The following is an 18,485-nucleotide window of genomic DNA, read 5'->3' on the forward strand; positions in this document are numbered from 1 at the left end:
AAAAAAAAAAAAAGAAAAGAAAAGAAAATGCAAAACAAAACAATAATGACAGAAACTCTCATCCATTGCTGGTGGGAATACAAAATGGTACAGCCACTTTGGAAGACAGTTTGGCAGTTTCTCAAAAAACTAAGCAATACTCTTATGAAACTACCCAGTAACTACATGCTTTGGTATTTACTCCAAGGAGTTGAAAATTTACATCCAAACACAAACTTGCACACTGATGTTTATAGCAGCTGTGTTCAAAATTGCCAAAACTTGCAAGCACCCAAGATGTCCTTCAGTAGGTGAATAAACTGTGGTGCAGCCAGACAATGGAATATTGTTTAGCTCTAAAAAGAGATGAGCTATCCATGTGAAAACACATGGAAGGAACCTTAAATGCATATTGCTAAGTGAAAGAAGCAAATCTGAAAAGGCTGCAAATGGTATGATTCCAACTATATGACATTCTGGAAAAGGCAAAACTACGCAGACAGTAAAAAGATCCATGGTTGCCAGGGATGGGGGAGGGAGAGATAAACAGAGTACAGGAGATTCTTGGGGCAGTGAAACTACCCCATATGACACTGTAATGGTGGATACATGTCACTATATATCTGTCCACACCCACAGAATGTACAACCACAACGAACTGTAATGTAAAATACAGACTATAGCTGATAATGATGGATCCGTATATGTTCATCAGTTATAATAAATGTGCCACTCTTGTGGGTGATATTGATAAGGAGGTATCTATGCATGCATGAATAGGGGGGATACGGAAAATCTCTGGACCTTCTGCTCAATTTTGTTTTGAGTCTAAAACTGCTCTAAAATATAAAGTCCATTAAAAAAAAAAATTCAGATCCTCTACCTTATGCAATACCCTCTAATTTCAGATGATTCACAGACCAAATTGAAAAATAGTAATAACAACACTTCTGAAAGAGGAAAACATAAGAAACTATCTTCATGACCTTGGGGTGGGCAAAGATTTCACAAACAGGACAGGAAAAACACTAAACATATACTTTTTAAAAACTGATAAACTAGACTTGGTTAAAATGAAGAGCTCTGTTTATCAAGCAATATTAAGAGTTTAAACTGGCAAAGACAGGCCAGGCGCAGTGTCTCACACCTGTAATCCCAGCACTTTGGGAGGCTAAGGCGGGTGGATCACTTGAAGTCAGGAGTTCGAGACCAGCCTGACCAAACTGGTAAAACCCCATCTCTACTAAAAATACAGAATTAGCTGGGCATGGTGGTGCACGCCTATAATCCCAGTTACTTGGGAGCTGAGGCAGGAGAATCGCTTGAACCCAGGAGGCGGAGGATGCAGTGAGCAAAGATCACGTCATTGCACTCCAACCTAGGCAACAAGAGTGAAACTCCACCTCAAAAAAATAACATAAAATAAAATAAAATAAAATAAATAAATAAACTGGTAAAGACAGACTGGGAGACGATATATGCAGTACCTGTATCTGGACTTGTGTTCAGAACCACTATTACTTGCAAAATCATGGAGGAATCTCAGAACACAATGTTGAGTGTTATTATACTATTATAATTGAGTTATTATAATATTATAATGTTGAAAAATCCGACACAAAGGCATAAACAATCATTTCATTTATATAAAGTTCAAAAACAGGCAAAACAAAAATAAATTTAAAAGTTCAATAATAGGCAAAATTAATCTATGACGATAAAAGTTGGCATAGTTGTTCATAATATATAAACTATATAAAAATATAGTTGAAGGCCAGCCACAGTGGCTCATGCCTGTAATCCCAGTATTTTGGGAGGCCAAGGTAGGAGGATCAGTATTTTGGGAGGCCAAGGTAGGAGGATCACTTGAAACCAGGGATTCAAGACCAGCCTAGGCAATAAACAAGACCCCATCTCTCAAAAAAAAATTTTAGCCAGGTATGCTGGAGCACATCTGTATCCCAATTACTAGGGAGGCTGATGCAGGAGGATTGCTTGAGCCCAGGAGTTCAAGACCAGCCTGGGCAACAAAAGGAGACTACCATCTCTATAAAAATAATTAGTAACATATATATAGTTGCAAAAATATGTACAACATGATTTCAATTTTATAAGTGAAATATAGACACATATATATGAACATGCATAAAAACCATAGAGGATGTAATGCAATATAGTAACTGTTTACCTTTGAATTCTGGTAAAGTATGAGTCATTTTCTTCAATATTTATTTTCTAAATGTAAAGTTTTTAGTAGATACGCTATGCAATTCTTTAAGCTGATGAAAGGAAATGCTTTGACTTCTTTATTATTAGTAGGTCAGTATTCACTACATTCAGATCGATTATTCACTCTTCCCATTTCCATCCTTCCCATTCATCCCTCTATACAATGGCTTCGACACAAAACACTGCACCATACTTTCTTTTTGACATAGTAATTAAAGACCAACTGGTAAAGCTATTTTCCTTTTTGTCGTACCTTTATTTCGTAATCTTTCTGGAAACTCACTGTTTCCTTGAGTTGCAAGGAATTGAACCAATATCTTTATCAAATTCTTCCCAGATTCACTCTCTATGTGTTCTTCACGTTGAAAGCTTCAACACTTTTGTTCCCGCAGGCTCCCTCTTTGCCTTCTTTAGGCACTTCCTGGGTCATCCCACCTGCTTCCTTGCCTTTAACTACAATCTGTTGCTAAAGAGATGACTTTCAGATCTACACCCGGTATTCCTTCCCCAGTGTTCTCCTGAGTCTCCAAACCCATAGAAACTATTATCCACTAGACGTTACCTGATGCCTCAACACGAACCTAAGATGCAATACACTTACATTTCCCTAAAACAATATTAGGTAAAAGTCAGGTCTAGGGGGAACCAGTTTACTAAGGAATTATCCCAGCTTGCAGACACTGGCTTTAGACAACACGTTTGCACAAATCAAGCACAGCAGTCTTGTCTGATTTCAGAAATGGCTGAAAGCAGAATAACATTTTAGCTAAGCAGAGCAGGGTAAAATGGCATTAAATCCAAGTTGAATGGAATCAGCCCTGGGGGATCTATGCCTGTGGATAGGGGTCCCATGGTTTACATGAAAGTTAAAGCCTTCAAAAAGGTGGTAACAAACAGATATCCAGATTAGCCAGATGGGTTAAGGCTCAAGAATAGACTTTGGTATCGATGATGAGAGGTGGAAATAAACAAAACAGGTCAATAAGAAGGGAAACTTGTCAGAACCATGGAAGGCAGACAAGCTCATCCTAAAGGAAAGGAAAGAAGAAGATATATTTCATTGACTACAAGAAACTCTAGGATAAAGGCCATGCCATGATTTAATGTACCATTATCTTATGCTTCCCCTTTGTGAAAGTCTCAATGCCACCAATTAAATATAACTTGTCATCCCCGGCAGCATTCAGTTTTAAAAATGTTTCAAAAGTGACAAAATGTGCATGCTGCAACTCGGGAGTAGCTGAGACTTTGTCCTCAGTGTGCTAAGGACAGAAAATCTGACTGTCAGGTCTCTAGGATGGGAAGAAGGATGCCGGGACATCACACACTCCTGCTGTCCCTACTACGGTCCAACAAGCAGGAAACTCAGCAGGATGAATGACTACACTCTCTTTAATATGACAATCACAGAGAAGTGTTAATGACAAGGAAAAATACTTATGACACGATGTTAAACAAAAACAAAAGTAACATATAAGATGGAATTATTTGCAAAAAAGCATGCCCTCCCCCGGAGGATTAAGTAGAAGTACTTCAAATGTTAATTACTGTGTTAAGGTCCCGGAATTATAGGTAATTTCTTTCCTTGCTTCTTTATATTTCTCTTTACTTCCCCCAAATTTCTACAAGCAGCACATAATATTTTTATAACCCGATACAAGGTCAAATATGAAATGTTTGTTTTTTAATTAGCAAATTGTGGGCCACATACATAAACTGGTTTATTTAAATATTAGATAGAGGGCTCTCTCATTAATGTACAATAAGCCCTTCATACCAATGGAACAACCATTATTCAAATCATGATATCAGGTCAGAGCATCCTAACATCATCTGTAGAGAGAGAGCCAATGGTCACTGTAACGTAAGAAATTATGTTGGTCATTTTTCTTTTTAAATATGAGGTTTCAAGAATGTCAATGCTATTACTTAAACAGAGAAAAGAATTAAACAGTTCAACTTACTACTGGATCTTGACCCTGACATAATCATAGTCCAGGAGAGACACATCTGGTCACATTGCTGATAAAAGTTTACTGCTAAAAGCTGGCAGTGTTTTCTTGTATAAGATATATTTCTCTTTTTTAAAAAAAAAAAAGACTGTTTGACAAGTAGCTATCGCGGACGGAAATTGAAGCTAACACATTTTTTACTCTGGTATCTTGATGGAATTGGTTTTTAGCCCACATACTCAAGTACCAATATATTTCTCTCCTCATACTGAAAAGGAACATTTTGACAAAGGATAAAGATCTAGAAATGTAAACATTATACTTGCCAAGAGTTAAAAACAAAATATGCTACCTTCTACTTTGAGTAGTACTAGATCAGAAATGGGCTGAAAATCTTGGGACAAATCAAAATTTTTTGTTTATAAAGTTTAAGAAATTCTTTTCAAATGACTTTCCTTGCTCAGGCATAGTAAAAGCCTAATCAAATAACAGAAGACAACAGTATGGATGTTCTAATTAAAATATCTGATATTTTATTTATAGTAATCTGATATCATTTGAGTTTTTATTTTTTATTGTAACATATTTATTTTGAGACAGAGTCTCGCTCTTGTTGCCTAGGCTGGAGTACAGTGGTGCGATCTTGGCTCACTACAACCTCCACCTCCTGGGTTGAAGCAATTCTCTTGCCTCAGCCTCCCGAGTAGCTGGGATTACAGGTACCTGCCACCATGCCTGGCTAATTGTTTTTTGTATTTTTAGTAGAGATGGGTTTTCACCATGTTGGCCAGGCTGGTCTTGAACTCCTGACCTCAAGTGATCTGCCCACCTCAGCCTCCCAAAGTGCTGGGATTACAGGTGTGAGCCACCGCGCTGAGCCAGCATTTGAGTTTTTATATGTTTGACCCTAGCTGATACATATAACTACAAAATAAATGTTTTAAGTGCCAAAATCTTTCTTAATAGCATCTACTATGTCTTATAAGATCAGCCATTCAGAAGGAAATAACAGCTTGAGTCAATTTAAAGGAAAATTTTTAAGAGCAGCATCCTGCCACAGATCTTCTCTTACAAGGCAACAAAAACAATGCAAGAACAAGAAACAACAACTCTAATTGCTACAAAATGCTCAGTAAGCAATTGCCCTAATGTGTGGGAAGTTTAAATTGCCCAAGGAAACATTCCAACAAGAATTACATAGAGATAATAATAACTTCTATTTAAGATGCTCCTGGGTTGAAATTATTTTCTAACTTTAAGTTACTGCATTACTATCATAAGCAAATCCAGAGTAATTACAAGTGAATTCGCCACCCAAAGGCTAGTTACTTCAAGGTAAGAATTCAGTTTGTGGAACATTTTGACCAAAGAAAGGAAGTAAACTATTAAGCTATTGTATCAATGTTTCCTTGTCATCTTCCACATTCTAAGAACACAGTCTAGATAACAATCTCAGATGGGCCTGACTTAGCCAGCTCCTGCTGTTTACTCCCATTTAAATCCATTCTAATTTTTATGCTATGTAAATCCAAGACAGCTTAGAAACCAAAGTAAGGCCTTTTTGCATTTCTTAAATAACATCAGTATTAATAACCAAAAAGGGCATGGATTTAACTTCTCGAGCATAAAACAGCAAAAGAAACCCACAAAGATTTAATCAGCTGGACAACTGGTAAAACACATATGGTACTTTACAAATCTCTGTTGGGTTTCCACCCATTCATTCTTTTAAGAAACAAGCTGGGCACAGTGGCTCACACCTGTAATCCCCGCACTTTGGGAGGCTGAGGCAGGCGGATCACTTGAGGTCAGGAGTTTGAGACCAGCCTGGCCAACATGGTGAAACCCCATCTCTGCAAAAAATACAAAAATTAGCCAGGCATGGTGGTATGCAGCTGTAATCCTAGCTACTGGGGAGGCTGAGGCACGAGAATCGCTTGAACCTGGGAGGCAGAGGTTGCAGTGAACCGAGATCGTGCCACTGCACTCCAGGCTGGGCAACAGAATGAGACTCCGTCTCAAAAAAAAAAAAAAAGAAGAAAAAAAAAAAGAAACATTTATCAGGCCTGGAGCAGTGGCTCATGCCTATAATCCCAACACTTCCAAGGCAGGAAGATTGTCTGATGCCAGGAGTTTCAGAGTCTCTACAAAAAAAAAAAAAAAAAATCAAAAAATTAACTAGGCATGGCAGTATATGCCTATGGTCCCAGATACTTGGGAGGCTGAGGCAGGAGGATCATCTGGGCCCAGGAGTTGGAGGCTGCAGTGAGCTATGATGGTGCCACTGTGTTCCAGCTTTGGTGACCCAGTCTCCAAGAAAAAAAATGGAAGCATTTATCAAATACCTTAAAGTGTACTATGCTAGATATTGTGCAGAATTCAGACGTAAGTAAGGGATCCAGCTCAGGAGAGAGCAGCTAAGACAAAACAGAAGAAAAACAGTGTTTTTTAATAGATATAAAACTTAGGAAGGGAAAAGGGGGCAGCTAATTATAATCAGAAAAGACTTTGCAGTAGAGGTAATAACAAAACTGCGTCTAGGAGGTGCACAGAATTTCCACAAGTCAAAGAAGGGAAAGAAAGAACATTCCTTCCAAAATCTGGGGAGACAGTAATCGAAAACTCAGAATGGAGAAGGTGGTGGGCACATGTGCAGAAATGGCAAGGTAAGCAGGGAAGCATGGCCCTCCTGGGGAATACGGTGAAAAATGAGTCAGAAAATGTACATCAAGGCCAGACAGTGATGGGTTAGGAATGTCAAAGTAAGCACTGGGCACAGGAGAGAAAGGCAAGTTTTCTGGGACAGTGACTCCCATATCTGGCTGTATACCAAATGACACCTGGGATGTCTAACAAGCAGATTCTCAGATGCCATGAGGACCAGGAAACTGTCATTTTTTTAAAGCTCCTGGGGTGATTATCATTATCAGTCAGATGTCAAGAGTGCACAAAGAATGCTTAGAAAAGTAACAGAAAGAAAGCGAGGAAGGAAGGAAGGAAGGAGGATTAATGGAAAAGCAGAACCGGAAGGTTATTTTTGGTGAAAAAGAAAAGGAAGGTAAGTATGCCATATGAAAATACACAAGAAAGGCCAAATGTTTGCAGAAAATGACATTCAATGTGAACGTTCTGAGGCTACTGATGGCTTAGGAAATTTGGTCCTAGAAATTCAGGAAAATTAACTTCATATTTAAACATATACTATTTGCAGAAACCTTTTTTTTTTTTTTTTTTTTAGATGGGGGTCTCACTGTCGCCCACGCTGGAGTGCAGTGGCGCAATCTCGGCTCACTACAACCTCTGCCGCCCAGGCTCAAGCGATTCTCCCACCTTAGTCTCCTGAGTAGCTGGGACCACAGGTAATTTTTGTATTTTGTCTTTTGGTAGAGACAGGGTTTTGCCATCTTGCCCAGACTGGTCTTGAACTCCTGACCTCAAGCGATCTGCGCACCTTGGCCTTCCAAAGTGCTGGGATTACAGGTGTGAGCTACCACACCCAGCCTGCAGACGCCTCTTTTAAGGTGGCTATGTACCGTCAGCCCTCCGTATCTGTGGGTTCCATTTCCACACATTCAACCAAACCATGGATGAAAAATATTTGGGAAAAGTAAAACAATTAAAAATCACACAAATATTTAAAATGCAGTATAACAACTACTTACATGGCGTTTACATTGTACTACATACTATAAGTAATCTAGAGATGATTTAAAGTATACAGGATGAGTGTAGGTTATGTGCAAATACGATGCCGTTTTATTTTTATTATTTATTTAATTTTTTTTTTTTTTGAGACAGAGTCTCACTCTGTCACCCAGGCTGCAGTGCAGTGACATGATCTTGGCTCACTGCAGCCTCCACCTCCCAAGTTCAGGCAATTCTCCTGCCTCAGCCTCCCAAATAGCTGGGATAACAGGTTAATGCCAACACAACTGGCTAATTTTTTGGTATTTCTAGTAGAGATGGGGTCTGACCATGTTGGCCAGGCTGGTCTTGAACTCCTGACCTCAAGTGATCTGCCTGCCTCGCCCTCCCAAAGTCCTAGGTTTGCAGGCGTGAACCACCACGCTCGGCCTATGCCATTTTATATAAACTTGAGCATCTGTGGATTTTGGTACCCATGGGGATTCCTACAACCCATCTTCCATAGACTCTGGGTTGGGTATCTATGGGGAATTGGTTCCAGGACCAATTGTTATTAATTAACTTCGGAAGTATATATACCTCTCTCCCTAAATGAATGAAAAACAAATGACACATACAAAGCAATAGTGCTACAAACTTAAGAGGAACTCAATAATTATTTATCAAATAGTAAATGTTCAAAATTCCTTGAAGAAGGAAGTCTTTAAAAAGTTGAAAGGTGGCCGGGCGCGGTGGCTCAAGTCTGTAATCCCAGCACTTTGGGAGGCCGAGACGGGCGGATCACAAGGTCAGGAGATCGAGACCATCCTGGCTAGCACGGTGAAACCCCGTCTCTACTAAAAAATACAAAAAACTAGCCGGGCGAGGTGGCGGGCGCCTGTAGTCCCAGCTACTCGGGAGGCTGAGGCAGGAGAACGGCGTAAACCCGGGAGGCGGAGCTTGCAGTGAGCTGAGATCCGGCCACTGCACTCCCGCCTGGGCGACAGAGCAAGACTCCGTCTCAAAAAAAAAAAGTTGAAAGGTATATTTCATCATTTTTTTATTTTAAAGAGAAAAGAGGAAAAAGTACCTCTGTTCTTTTCTTCCATCTTTCCTTCTTTCTTTCGTTTTAACTTCAGTACACACCTGAGGGTTGTTTATTTATTTTTAAGATGTCATAATTCTTACCTTGGCTGCCAAGGCTTTTAAACTGTCAAGGAATCTCTGCCAGAAATCCTTGAAGAGTGGGCGGTCGATTTTCTTCAGGCTCTCTTTGGTACTGGCATCCACACTGACATACAGCTGAGTAACTGGCTTGAGGTTCCTTAGTAATTAAAAAAAAAAAAAGAAAGAAAAATTATTCCTCTATCAGGCTTTCCATGATATAAAACTTGCAATCTGTAATAGACGTGGGGATTAAACACTTCACTGGGTCTAGAGACTTCTACTTCCCCCAAAAGACTGAACTAATCATTTTAATCATGTGACAAAATGGGACGGCCTCTGGTTATTTTTTAAATCACTGGAAACCATCCCGAATACATTGAAAATATTGAATTACTTACAATTGGTCCTTCTTCAAATACTGTTCAGGTCTGACAGCATCAGCCCAGCACAATTAGAGGGGTTCTCTGATCTGACTTCCCCACCCACACACTCTGCCAGCCACATGGGGTCTGTGCTGCTGGGCGACCTCCCTCCGTCAATTCACTGATGGAAGTCTTCTAAGGAACAAGAAGCAATCCCAAGAGCTCAGGCCTTATTCGAAGGACACAGAGTTACACCTATGCTTCCGTAAGTGGGAATGGGTTTCATGTCAAGCCTTGGGTGGGCAAACAAGGACCTATTTGGGGAACTTTAAGTAGTGCAGACCCAGGACAGTAGCAACCTCATACTTACACAGGAGCACAGCCCAGAAGAAGAGAAGAAAAAAATTCATTCTTATTTTCCTTGCCTTTACAATCAGTTTCCATGAATACCATTCATTCTACACTTCTCTCAAATTCACTGCATTTCATAATTTCTTTCCTACCTACTAGATTTCTAGTAGGTCCTTCTTCTAGTAGGTCTTTTTCCCCTGGCCCAATCCCCAGACAGGGTCTCATTCTCATCCAGGCTGGAGCAAAGTGGCGCAATCACAGCTCACCACAGTCTCAACCTCCCAGGCTCAAGTGACCCTCTTATCTCAGTGTCTCGAGTAGATGGGACCACACGCATGCGCCACCACACCCAGCTAATTTTTTAATTTTTTTTTTGTAGAGACAGGGGTCCCACTAGGTTACCCAGGGTAGTCTGGAACTCCTGGGCTCAAGCAATGCACCCACCTCAGCCTCCCAGAGTGTTAGAATTAGAGGTGTGAGCCACTGCACCCGACCCTACTAGATTTCTTTCAAGTAATACATTAAACCTAGACTATACTTTTTCTTTTTCTTTTCTTTCTTTTTTTTTTTTTTTTTTTTTGTGAGATGGAGTCTCACTCTGTCATCCAGGCTAGAGTACAGTGGTGCAATCTCAGCTCACTGCAACCTCTGTCTCCCGAGTTCAAGTGATTCTCCTGCCTCAGCCTCCTAAGTAGCTGGGATTACAGTCGCACGCTGCCACATCCGGCTAATTTTTGTATTTTTAGTAGAGACGGGGTTTCACTATGTTGGCCAGGCTGGTCTTGAACTCTTGACCTCAGGTGATCCACCCACCTTGGCCTCCCAAAGTGCTGGGATTACAGGCGTGAGCTCCTGTGCCCGGCCTAGACTGTACTTTTTCTAAAGCCTCTCCCCTTCTCTCTTCAAATGGGTCTCATAATTCATTCTCTTCAGTAAATTTAGAACTAGAAGAAAGAAATTCCCCCTTAATAATCTTCTGATCAAATTCTCCCAATATTCTTTTTCTATAAGGGTTCTACAATTTATTCCACAGTTTTACCTAGAAGTTTTACACATTTTTTGTTTCAAAGTCCATGCATTTTTAAAAAATGAAAATATCATTCACATGCCATACAATTCACCACTTTAAAATGGTTTATGTGCTTTATATACGTATCAGTAGCAGCCTTATCAATCTTTGAGTGTAAGACCTTGAAGAGCAAGAATCCTATTTTTCTTTTTATCCAGCCACACAGACAGACATTAAAGCTACTTTTTAGGAGATATTGTTGATTTCAGCAGACAGAATTTTTAAGGGAATATAGGCCAAACAGATGCTTACAATGATGTGGCTTAGTGACATATAGAAAAATCACAAGTGTCTAGACTTCTATTTGCTTCTGTTAAAAGCGGAGAGGCTCTGACCAAATGTAGGACAGAGGTGATTAAGATCCTGGCAGGCTCTCATTGCTTTAATGCCTCTGCAATACCGACATACTAAGGGAATCCTTCAAAGTTCAGGTAATGTGTCACTACTGAGCAAAGCACATTAATTACTGAAAATGTAAAACAAACGCATCAGTAATAACAGCATTCTGTCTCATCACCCCTTTGCTGAGTGCCTCTTTAATAAAAGACAAGCTATGCTTCCTTAACTGGACTTTTATTTAAAAAAAAAAAAAAAAAAAAAAAGGACTGTCTTAATGGCTACTGCTGGCTATCATCATCTGATACTGACAGGACTTTGTCAAAAGCTTCCTGATGCAAAATGAGAACTGCCCTGACCTTTTCACTATGCTTCCATAACTACTTAAGCTTATGAACAGTACATTCCAAAGGCCATACTCCTTTTACAAACCTCTATCATTTACAAAATAGGAAGCCCTGGACACTGACACTACCACTAAGGAATTCTAGTCAATACTAGATGTCTGAGATGCTACACTCAGGGAAGTCTCTAGATCTCTTGTCAAGGAGCAGAGGAAGAATGGAGAAGAGGAAAAGGTCCCCAGGAATTATAGAGCTCATTTCTAAGGGGCTCAAAATTAGCAAAGAGGCCTTTGGAGATATATATTTTCTGAGCTTTAGGGATCTTGTTTCTGCCTAGCACTGGTCTCTATTCACCTAGAAGAGACAATGAGGCCCCCAGTAGGGTCACTTATCTGTCTCTATTCTATACAGAGATAACAAATGTTCCCAAAAAGCAAAAGAGTCTTACATCATCAAAATCATCATCATAATAATTCCTGCATCTGAGAATCTCACAGCACTGCTGGGAGTAATTAAAAAGGATATCCTCTGCTCTCCCAAAAAGAGACAATATCGAAGATAGACAACCTTAAGCCCAGTCCTCTGTAAAAATGCTCAAGGATTCGTGATGTGAGTATTGTAAGGACCCTTTATCTTAATATTAAATCTCTGAGTGAAGAATTATCACATATAAAACTGTGCTGACGAACATAAAAATCTCCCTCCCATGTTGCCTTTCTGTAGAGATTATCAGGCCTCATTCTACCTTCCAAGGCTCAGAAGGTAGAATGAGGCCTGACAATATCTGCAGGAAAAAAAAAAAAAAGAAGAGAGATTATGTTTGTAAGAAATCCAAGTAAACAGTGACTCTGAAGCTCCTCCTTGGGATAAAAAAATAACCCGAGTGACCCAAACATGCAATGATATTAAAACCTAAATCTCTAAGACAATCTGGGGCTGTCAGATCAAGCCAAATAGCTCAGGAGGAAGAGAGGAGGAGGGTGAAGGAGAAGGACAGAATGATTTAGCACTCACCAAGCTGGCACACTGTGCCATGTGCTTTATCCTTCTTGATCAGTTCACTGAATCCTCACAATAAAACGACCACGTAGTCGCTACTTATGCCCACTTTAGAGACGATGAAGCTGAGGTTCAAGAGGTTAAGTAACATGTGCAACAATCTATAAAGAATAAGCGTCAAGCCGGGTGCGGTGGCTCATGCCTGTAATCCCAATACTTTGGGAGGCTGAGGCAGGAGGATCACCTGAGGTCAGGAGTTTGAGACCAGCCTGGCCAACATGGTGAAACCCCATCTCTACTAAAAAATACAAAAATTAGCCGGGCATGGTGGCAGGCGCCTGTAATCCCAGCTACTCAGGAGGCTGAGGCACAAGAATCGCTTAAACCTAGGAGACAGAGGGTGCAGTGAGCCGAGATCACGCCACTATACTGCAGCCTGGGCAACAGAGCAGTACTCCATCTCAAAAAAAAAAAGAAAGAAAGAAAGAAAGAAAGAAAGAAAAGAAAAACAGTAAGCATTAAGGAGATTCAAGTTCAGAGATGACTCCAGGGCCTTTCTCCTAACCCTGCCCATTATGGCAAAATCCACAGTGTGGCTCAGTGTTCAAGTCACAGCGGTTACATGTAACAAGCAGTATTCCGTAAATGAAAAATCCAAGAGAATACGGATGATCTGTGAAATGCAGATTATGACTGCAAAGTCCTAAGAGAAGCCAAAACAAGAAGTCCTTGAGAAGAAATTCTGAACTTAATTCCTTTCAGGGGCCTGTGCACTTCACTCAACATTTGTCTATGAACTGGACACTGAGGCCAAGAGGCTCAGCCCTCAATATTTACATTCTGGAGGGAAGAGAAGATGGATGCGAGTCCCATCACACAGCGCCATGACTAAGGTGGGGAAAATGCAGTGGGAATAAATGGAGGAGTGAGTTGATTTTGCTTGGCAAAATCATACAAAAGATGTAACAAGGTCAAAGTCAAAGCTGATCTCTGAAGGACAGAGTTCATCAGGAAAAGAATGAGATCATTTCCAGGGATGTCCAAAGAAGAAATGCAAAGGCCTGCAGCTGTGAGTTGCCGCAGGATAAAGGAATCACAAACTATTCTCCGTGGCTCTAACATGGCAAATGGAATTGGGGGATGCCTGCAGCCACGTCTCATGTCCTGCCAGGGTTAGGTTTGGTTTACTGAAGTTTTATGTAGCCGGTGACACAATCAGATCAGTGCTGATGAAAGTCACGTGGCTCCAGTGTGATGGATGGATTAAAAAGCCAGCACAGCGCACCGTTCTGCATCTGGCTCCCCCGTGCCTCCCACTTATCACCAATCCAACAACCTCTTAACCACAATTTAAAGCTCCGAAAAGCTCTAATAACCAAAAGGTTGCTTTTCTAAGTTTGGAGACAAACTTAGTTGAAAGTGAAATCTGACTTAGAAGGCTGTTTGTATTCTTCATTTTTCTTTTCTTTTCTTTCTTTTTTTTAAAGACAGTCTTGCTCTGTCACCCAGGCTGGAGTGCAGAGGCACAATCTCGGCTCACAACAACCTCCACCTCCTGAGTTCAAGCGATTCTCCTACCTCAGCCTCCCCAGTAACTGGTTTTACAGGCACAGACCACCACACCTGCCTACTTTTTGTATTTTTAGTGGAGACGGGGTTGTGCCATGTTGGCCAGGCTGGTCTTAAACTCCTGGCCTCAGGTGATCTGCCTGCATCGGCCTCCCAAAGTGCTGGGATTACAGGCATGAGCCATGGTGCCTGGGTAATTTTTCCATTTCTGTGACTAAGCATACTTTATTGTAGAACTAATTACATGTGTGTGGCGCTAAGGTGCTGGAGATGTTCCATAAAATACAGTGGATATACTGTATTGTCTTTCTAAAATTCTGAAACACTTTTGGGCACAAGGGGTAAAAGATTGTGAACTTGTAGAAATCATTCCATATCAATACATAAAGAGTGCACTTTTTTTTTTTTTTTTTTTTTGAGACAGAGTCTCGCTCTGTCACCCAGGCTGGAGTGCAATGGCACAATCTCGGCCCACTGCAACCTCTGCCTCTCAGGTTCAAGTGATTCTCCTGCCTCAGCCTCCGAAATAGCTGGGAATATAGGCACCCACCACCACGCCCAGCTAATTTTTTGTATTTTTAGTAGAAACAGCATTTTGCCATGTTAGCCAGGCTGGTCTTGAACCGACTTCAGGTTATCTGCCTGCCTTGGCCTCCCAAAGTGCTGGGATTACAGGCGTGAGCCACCGCGCCCAGACTTTTCTTTGATTTTCTAACAACTACAGATAAAGAACGCACTTTGTGATTTCTCTTTGATATTCTGGTTATTTAACGGTGTGTTGTTTAATTTCCACATATTTGCGAATTTCCCAAATTCTAGTTTGTGAAGTCCTTGGTCATTATTTGTCCAAATATTCTTTCTTCTCACTTCTCTCTCTCCTGTCCTTCTGGAATTCCCTTTATAAATATGTTGGCATGCCTGAAGGTGCCCCATGGGTCTCTGAGAGACTTTAGTGATAGTCTATCTGATAAGTCATCATTTTCATACTTTTGTTTCTTTGAAAATGCTTTTCTGGCCAGGCGTGGTGGCTCACGCCTGTAATCCCACCACTTTGGAAGGCCGAGAGGGGTGGATCACTTGAGGTCAGGAGTTCAAGACCATCCTGGCCAACATGGTGAAACCCCATCTCTTCTAAAAATACAAAAATTAGTCAGGCATGGTGCCCCATGCCTGTAATCCCAGCTACTCAGGAGGCTGAGACAGGAGAATTGCTTGAACCCAGAAGGCGGAGGTTGCAGTGAGCCAAGATTGCGCCATTGCTCTCTAGTCTGGGTGACAGAGCAAGACTCCACCTCGAAAAAAAAAAAAAAGAAAAAGAAAATGCTTTCCTGTAGTTCTTTGAACACATTTAAAATAGCCAATGTCAAATCTTTGTCTAGTAAGTCCAACATCTATCTAGGCTTCTTGTAGACGGATTCTATTCTCTGTTTTCTTTCATGTGTATAGGCCACATTCTTGTTTCTTTGTGTATCTTGTGGGTTTCTTTAAAGTAAACACTAGACATTTTCTTTTTATTTGTTTATTTTTTGAGACAAGGTCTCACTCTGTCCCCCAGGCTAGAGTGCAGTGGCACGATCATGGCTCACTGCAATCTTGAACTCCTGAGCTCAAGCAACCCTCCTGACTCAGCATCCTCAGTAGCTGGGACTACAGGCATGCACCAAAACATTTGGCTAATGTTTTAATTTTTGGTAGAGACAGGGTCTCACTATGTTGCCCAGGCCAGTCTCAAACTCCTGGCTTCAAACAATCCTCCCATCCCAGCCTCTCGAAGTGCTGAGATGACAGACATGAGCCACAGCGCCTGGCCATTATTTTAAATAACGTTAGTGGCAACTCTGGAAATCAGATACATCTCAACCCAGGTTTGTTTGGTTTGGTTGGTTACCTGGTTTTGGGCATATTGTTTTGTTTGTTTCTTGGTTTTCTCTTTTGCTGTTTGTTGTTGCTGAAATAATTTGGCAAATTCAATATTCATTGTTGTGTTTGGCCACTGAAGTCTCTGTTTGGTTAGCTTAGTGGTCAGCTTATGAATGGACAGAAATATCCTTAAATGCTTCCAACTGGTAAGCCTCCTAGCGTTTGTCGAGGGGCTCTGTAATTTTGCCTTCATCACCCAGGCAGGCAGTTTGCAACTCTGCCTTGGTTTTCGCTGCCTGCTTACTCAGGAAGAACCAAGGGCACAGGGCCTTCTCAATTCTTCTCCAGCATGCCTACAGCCCTGATCGTGTAAGTGGTGTTGGAGATTCCCAGGAAAGCAATGGAGCTTTTCAAAGTCCTCTATGACATCTCATGGCCCAGCTTTTCCTTTTACATTTATTGGTGAGCTTCTTGTTTGCCCTAGCTGTTAATGCCACTTGAGGCAGCTTTGTGAAGTTAAACAATCGTCCGTAATGGTTTAGGAGAAACATCCAGACAAAGGCTTTTTGCACCAGACAAACTTGAATCACTTCAAGTAAAGACAACCCCTGTGAGAGAAAGTTTCCAGGTTTGCCATACAAGTCATATATAATGACAATTTCCTAGGAATGACACTTTGAAGGAGTTCCCACTCTGTTTTGCCCCCTCCCACAGCTGCCGGGCTACTGGTTTTTACTGTGGTTGTGAGCTTCTGGTTTTCTTTTTTGTTTTCTTTTAAAATGGAGTCTTGCTCTATCCCCTAGGCTGCAGTGCAATGGTATGATCTCGGCTCACTGCAACTTCTGCCTCCTGAGTTCAAGTGATTCTCCCGCCTCAGCCTCCCGAGTAGCTGGGCTTACAGGTGCCCGCCACCACACCCGGCTAAATTTTTGTATTTCAGTTGAGACAGGGTTTCACCACGTAGGTTAAGCTGGACTTGAACTCCTGACCTCAAATGATCCGCCTGCCTCAGCCTTCCAAAGTGCTGGGATTACAGGCCTGATCCACTGCACCCGGCCAAGCCACTGGTTTTCAAGACTAGGGAAAGTGAGAATGGAATAGAACAAGTTAACATCACAAAGCTCATTTTTCTTACTGAAATGCAGCCATTTTTTTGTGAATATATGCTCCTTACATTGTTGCATGCCTTTGGTTAATTTCCACAGGTAAGAAAAAGTCGCTTGTGACCATTTTTGCCAGTATTCTCATTGTTTTCATGGAGAAACAGGATTTTTAAGGTCTGTGCTTTGCTATTTCTGCTGACATCCAACCCACATATTTTGTTTTCTTATCTATCAATCATTCATCAATATATTTTCTATTTCCACTGTACCTTCTTTTTGACCCATAAGTAAATAAGAAGTGTGTTGCTTAAATTCCAGAATATTCTAATTATCTCTTGGTATTTAATTCCATTGTGTTCAGATATCACACTCTATACAATTTCAACCCTGTTTTGAAATGTCTATAATGTTCAGCAAATGGCCATTTGGTAATTTTTCTGTGAACAAGTTCTGTGCTCTTGAAAAGAGACTGTATTCAGGCCAGACGTGGTGGCTTATGTCTACAATCCCAGCACTTTGGGAGGCCAAGGCCGGCATATCAGCTGAGGTCAGGAGTTCAAGACCAGCCTGGCCAACATGGTGAAACCCCGTTTCCCTCAAAAAATAAAAAAATTAGCCGGTGTGGTGGCGTGCGCCAGTAGTCCCAGCTACTGGGGATGGTGAGGTGGGAGAATCACTTGAACTCGAGAGGCAGAGGCTGCAGTGAGCTGAGATTGCACCACTGCACTCCAGGCTGGGTGACAGGGTGAGACCCTGTCTCAAAAAAAAAAAAAAAAAAAAAGAAAAGAAAAGAAAAAGAAAAAATCTGTATTCCAAAGTTTCTGGTTGGAATGCTCTATTTCTGTGATATAGGTTAAATCTGTTAATTCCATTGCTCAAATCTTCAATACTCCTACTAATTTTGATTTATCACTTTCAGAGAAATCAGTTAAAAATCTATTATTTCTCCCCCTTTGTAGTCTGTCAATGTTGAGACTATATTATTCAGTGTTAAAAAGTTTGAGTTGTTATATGATTTTATGTTTCTGGTGGGTTTAACGTTTTATTATTAAGAAATGTCCATCTTGTCCAGGTGCAGTAGCTCATTCCTGTGATCCCAGCACTCTGGGAGGCCAAGGTAGGCAGGTCACTTGAAGTCAGGCATTTGAGACCAGCCTGGCCAACATGGTGAAACCGTCTCTACTAAAAATACAAAAATTAGCTGGGCATGGTGGTGCATGCCTGTAATCCCAGATACTTGGGAGGCTGAGGCACGAGAATTGCTTGAACCTGGGAGGTGGAGGTTGCAGTGAGCCAAGATTGTACCACTGCACTCAGCATGGGAGACAGAACGAGACTCCATCTTTAAAAAAAAAAAAAAAAAGTCCATCTTGGCCAGTCATGGTGGCTCCCACCTGTAATCCCAGCACTTTGGGAGGCCAGGGTGGAAGGATCACTTGAGTGCAGGAGTTCAAGACCAGCCTGGCCAATATAATGAGACTTTGTCTCTGAAGGAGAAAAAAAAAAAAAAAAAGTCAATCTTACCTCAAGTAATTAATGGG

General features: G+C 41.1%; 1 protein-coding gene across 1 annotated transcript in view; it reads right to left on the reverse strand.

Moving 5' to 3' along the window:
• LOC105548711 (S-adenosyl-L-methionine-dependent tRNA 4-demethylwyosine synthase) overlaps positions 1-18,485 on the reverse strand; it is a 268,689-nt gene that overhangs the window by 112,084 nt on the left and 138,120 nt on the right. Inside the window, exon 13 of the mRNA XM_011992876.1 lies at positions 8,973-9,108. Within this exon, the coding sequence (XP_011848266.1) occupies positions 8,973-9,108 (136 nt within the window). The remainder of the gene's footprint in view (positions 1-8,972; positions 9,109-18,485) is intronic.

This window comes from Mandrillus leucophaeus, unplaced genomic scaffold (assembly GCF_000951045.1).
Source record: "Mandrillus leucophaeus isolate KB7577 unplaced genomic scaffold, Mleu.le_1.0 Scaffold42, whole genome shotgun sequence".
Lineage (NCBI taxonomy): Eukaryota > Metazoa > Chordata > Mammalia > Primates > Cercopithecidae > Mandrillus > Mandrillus leucophaeus.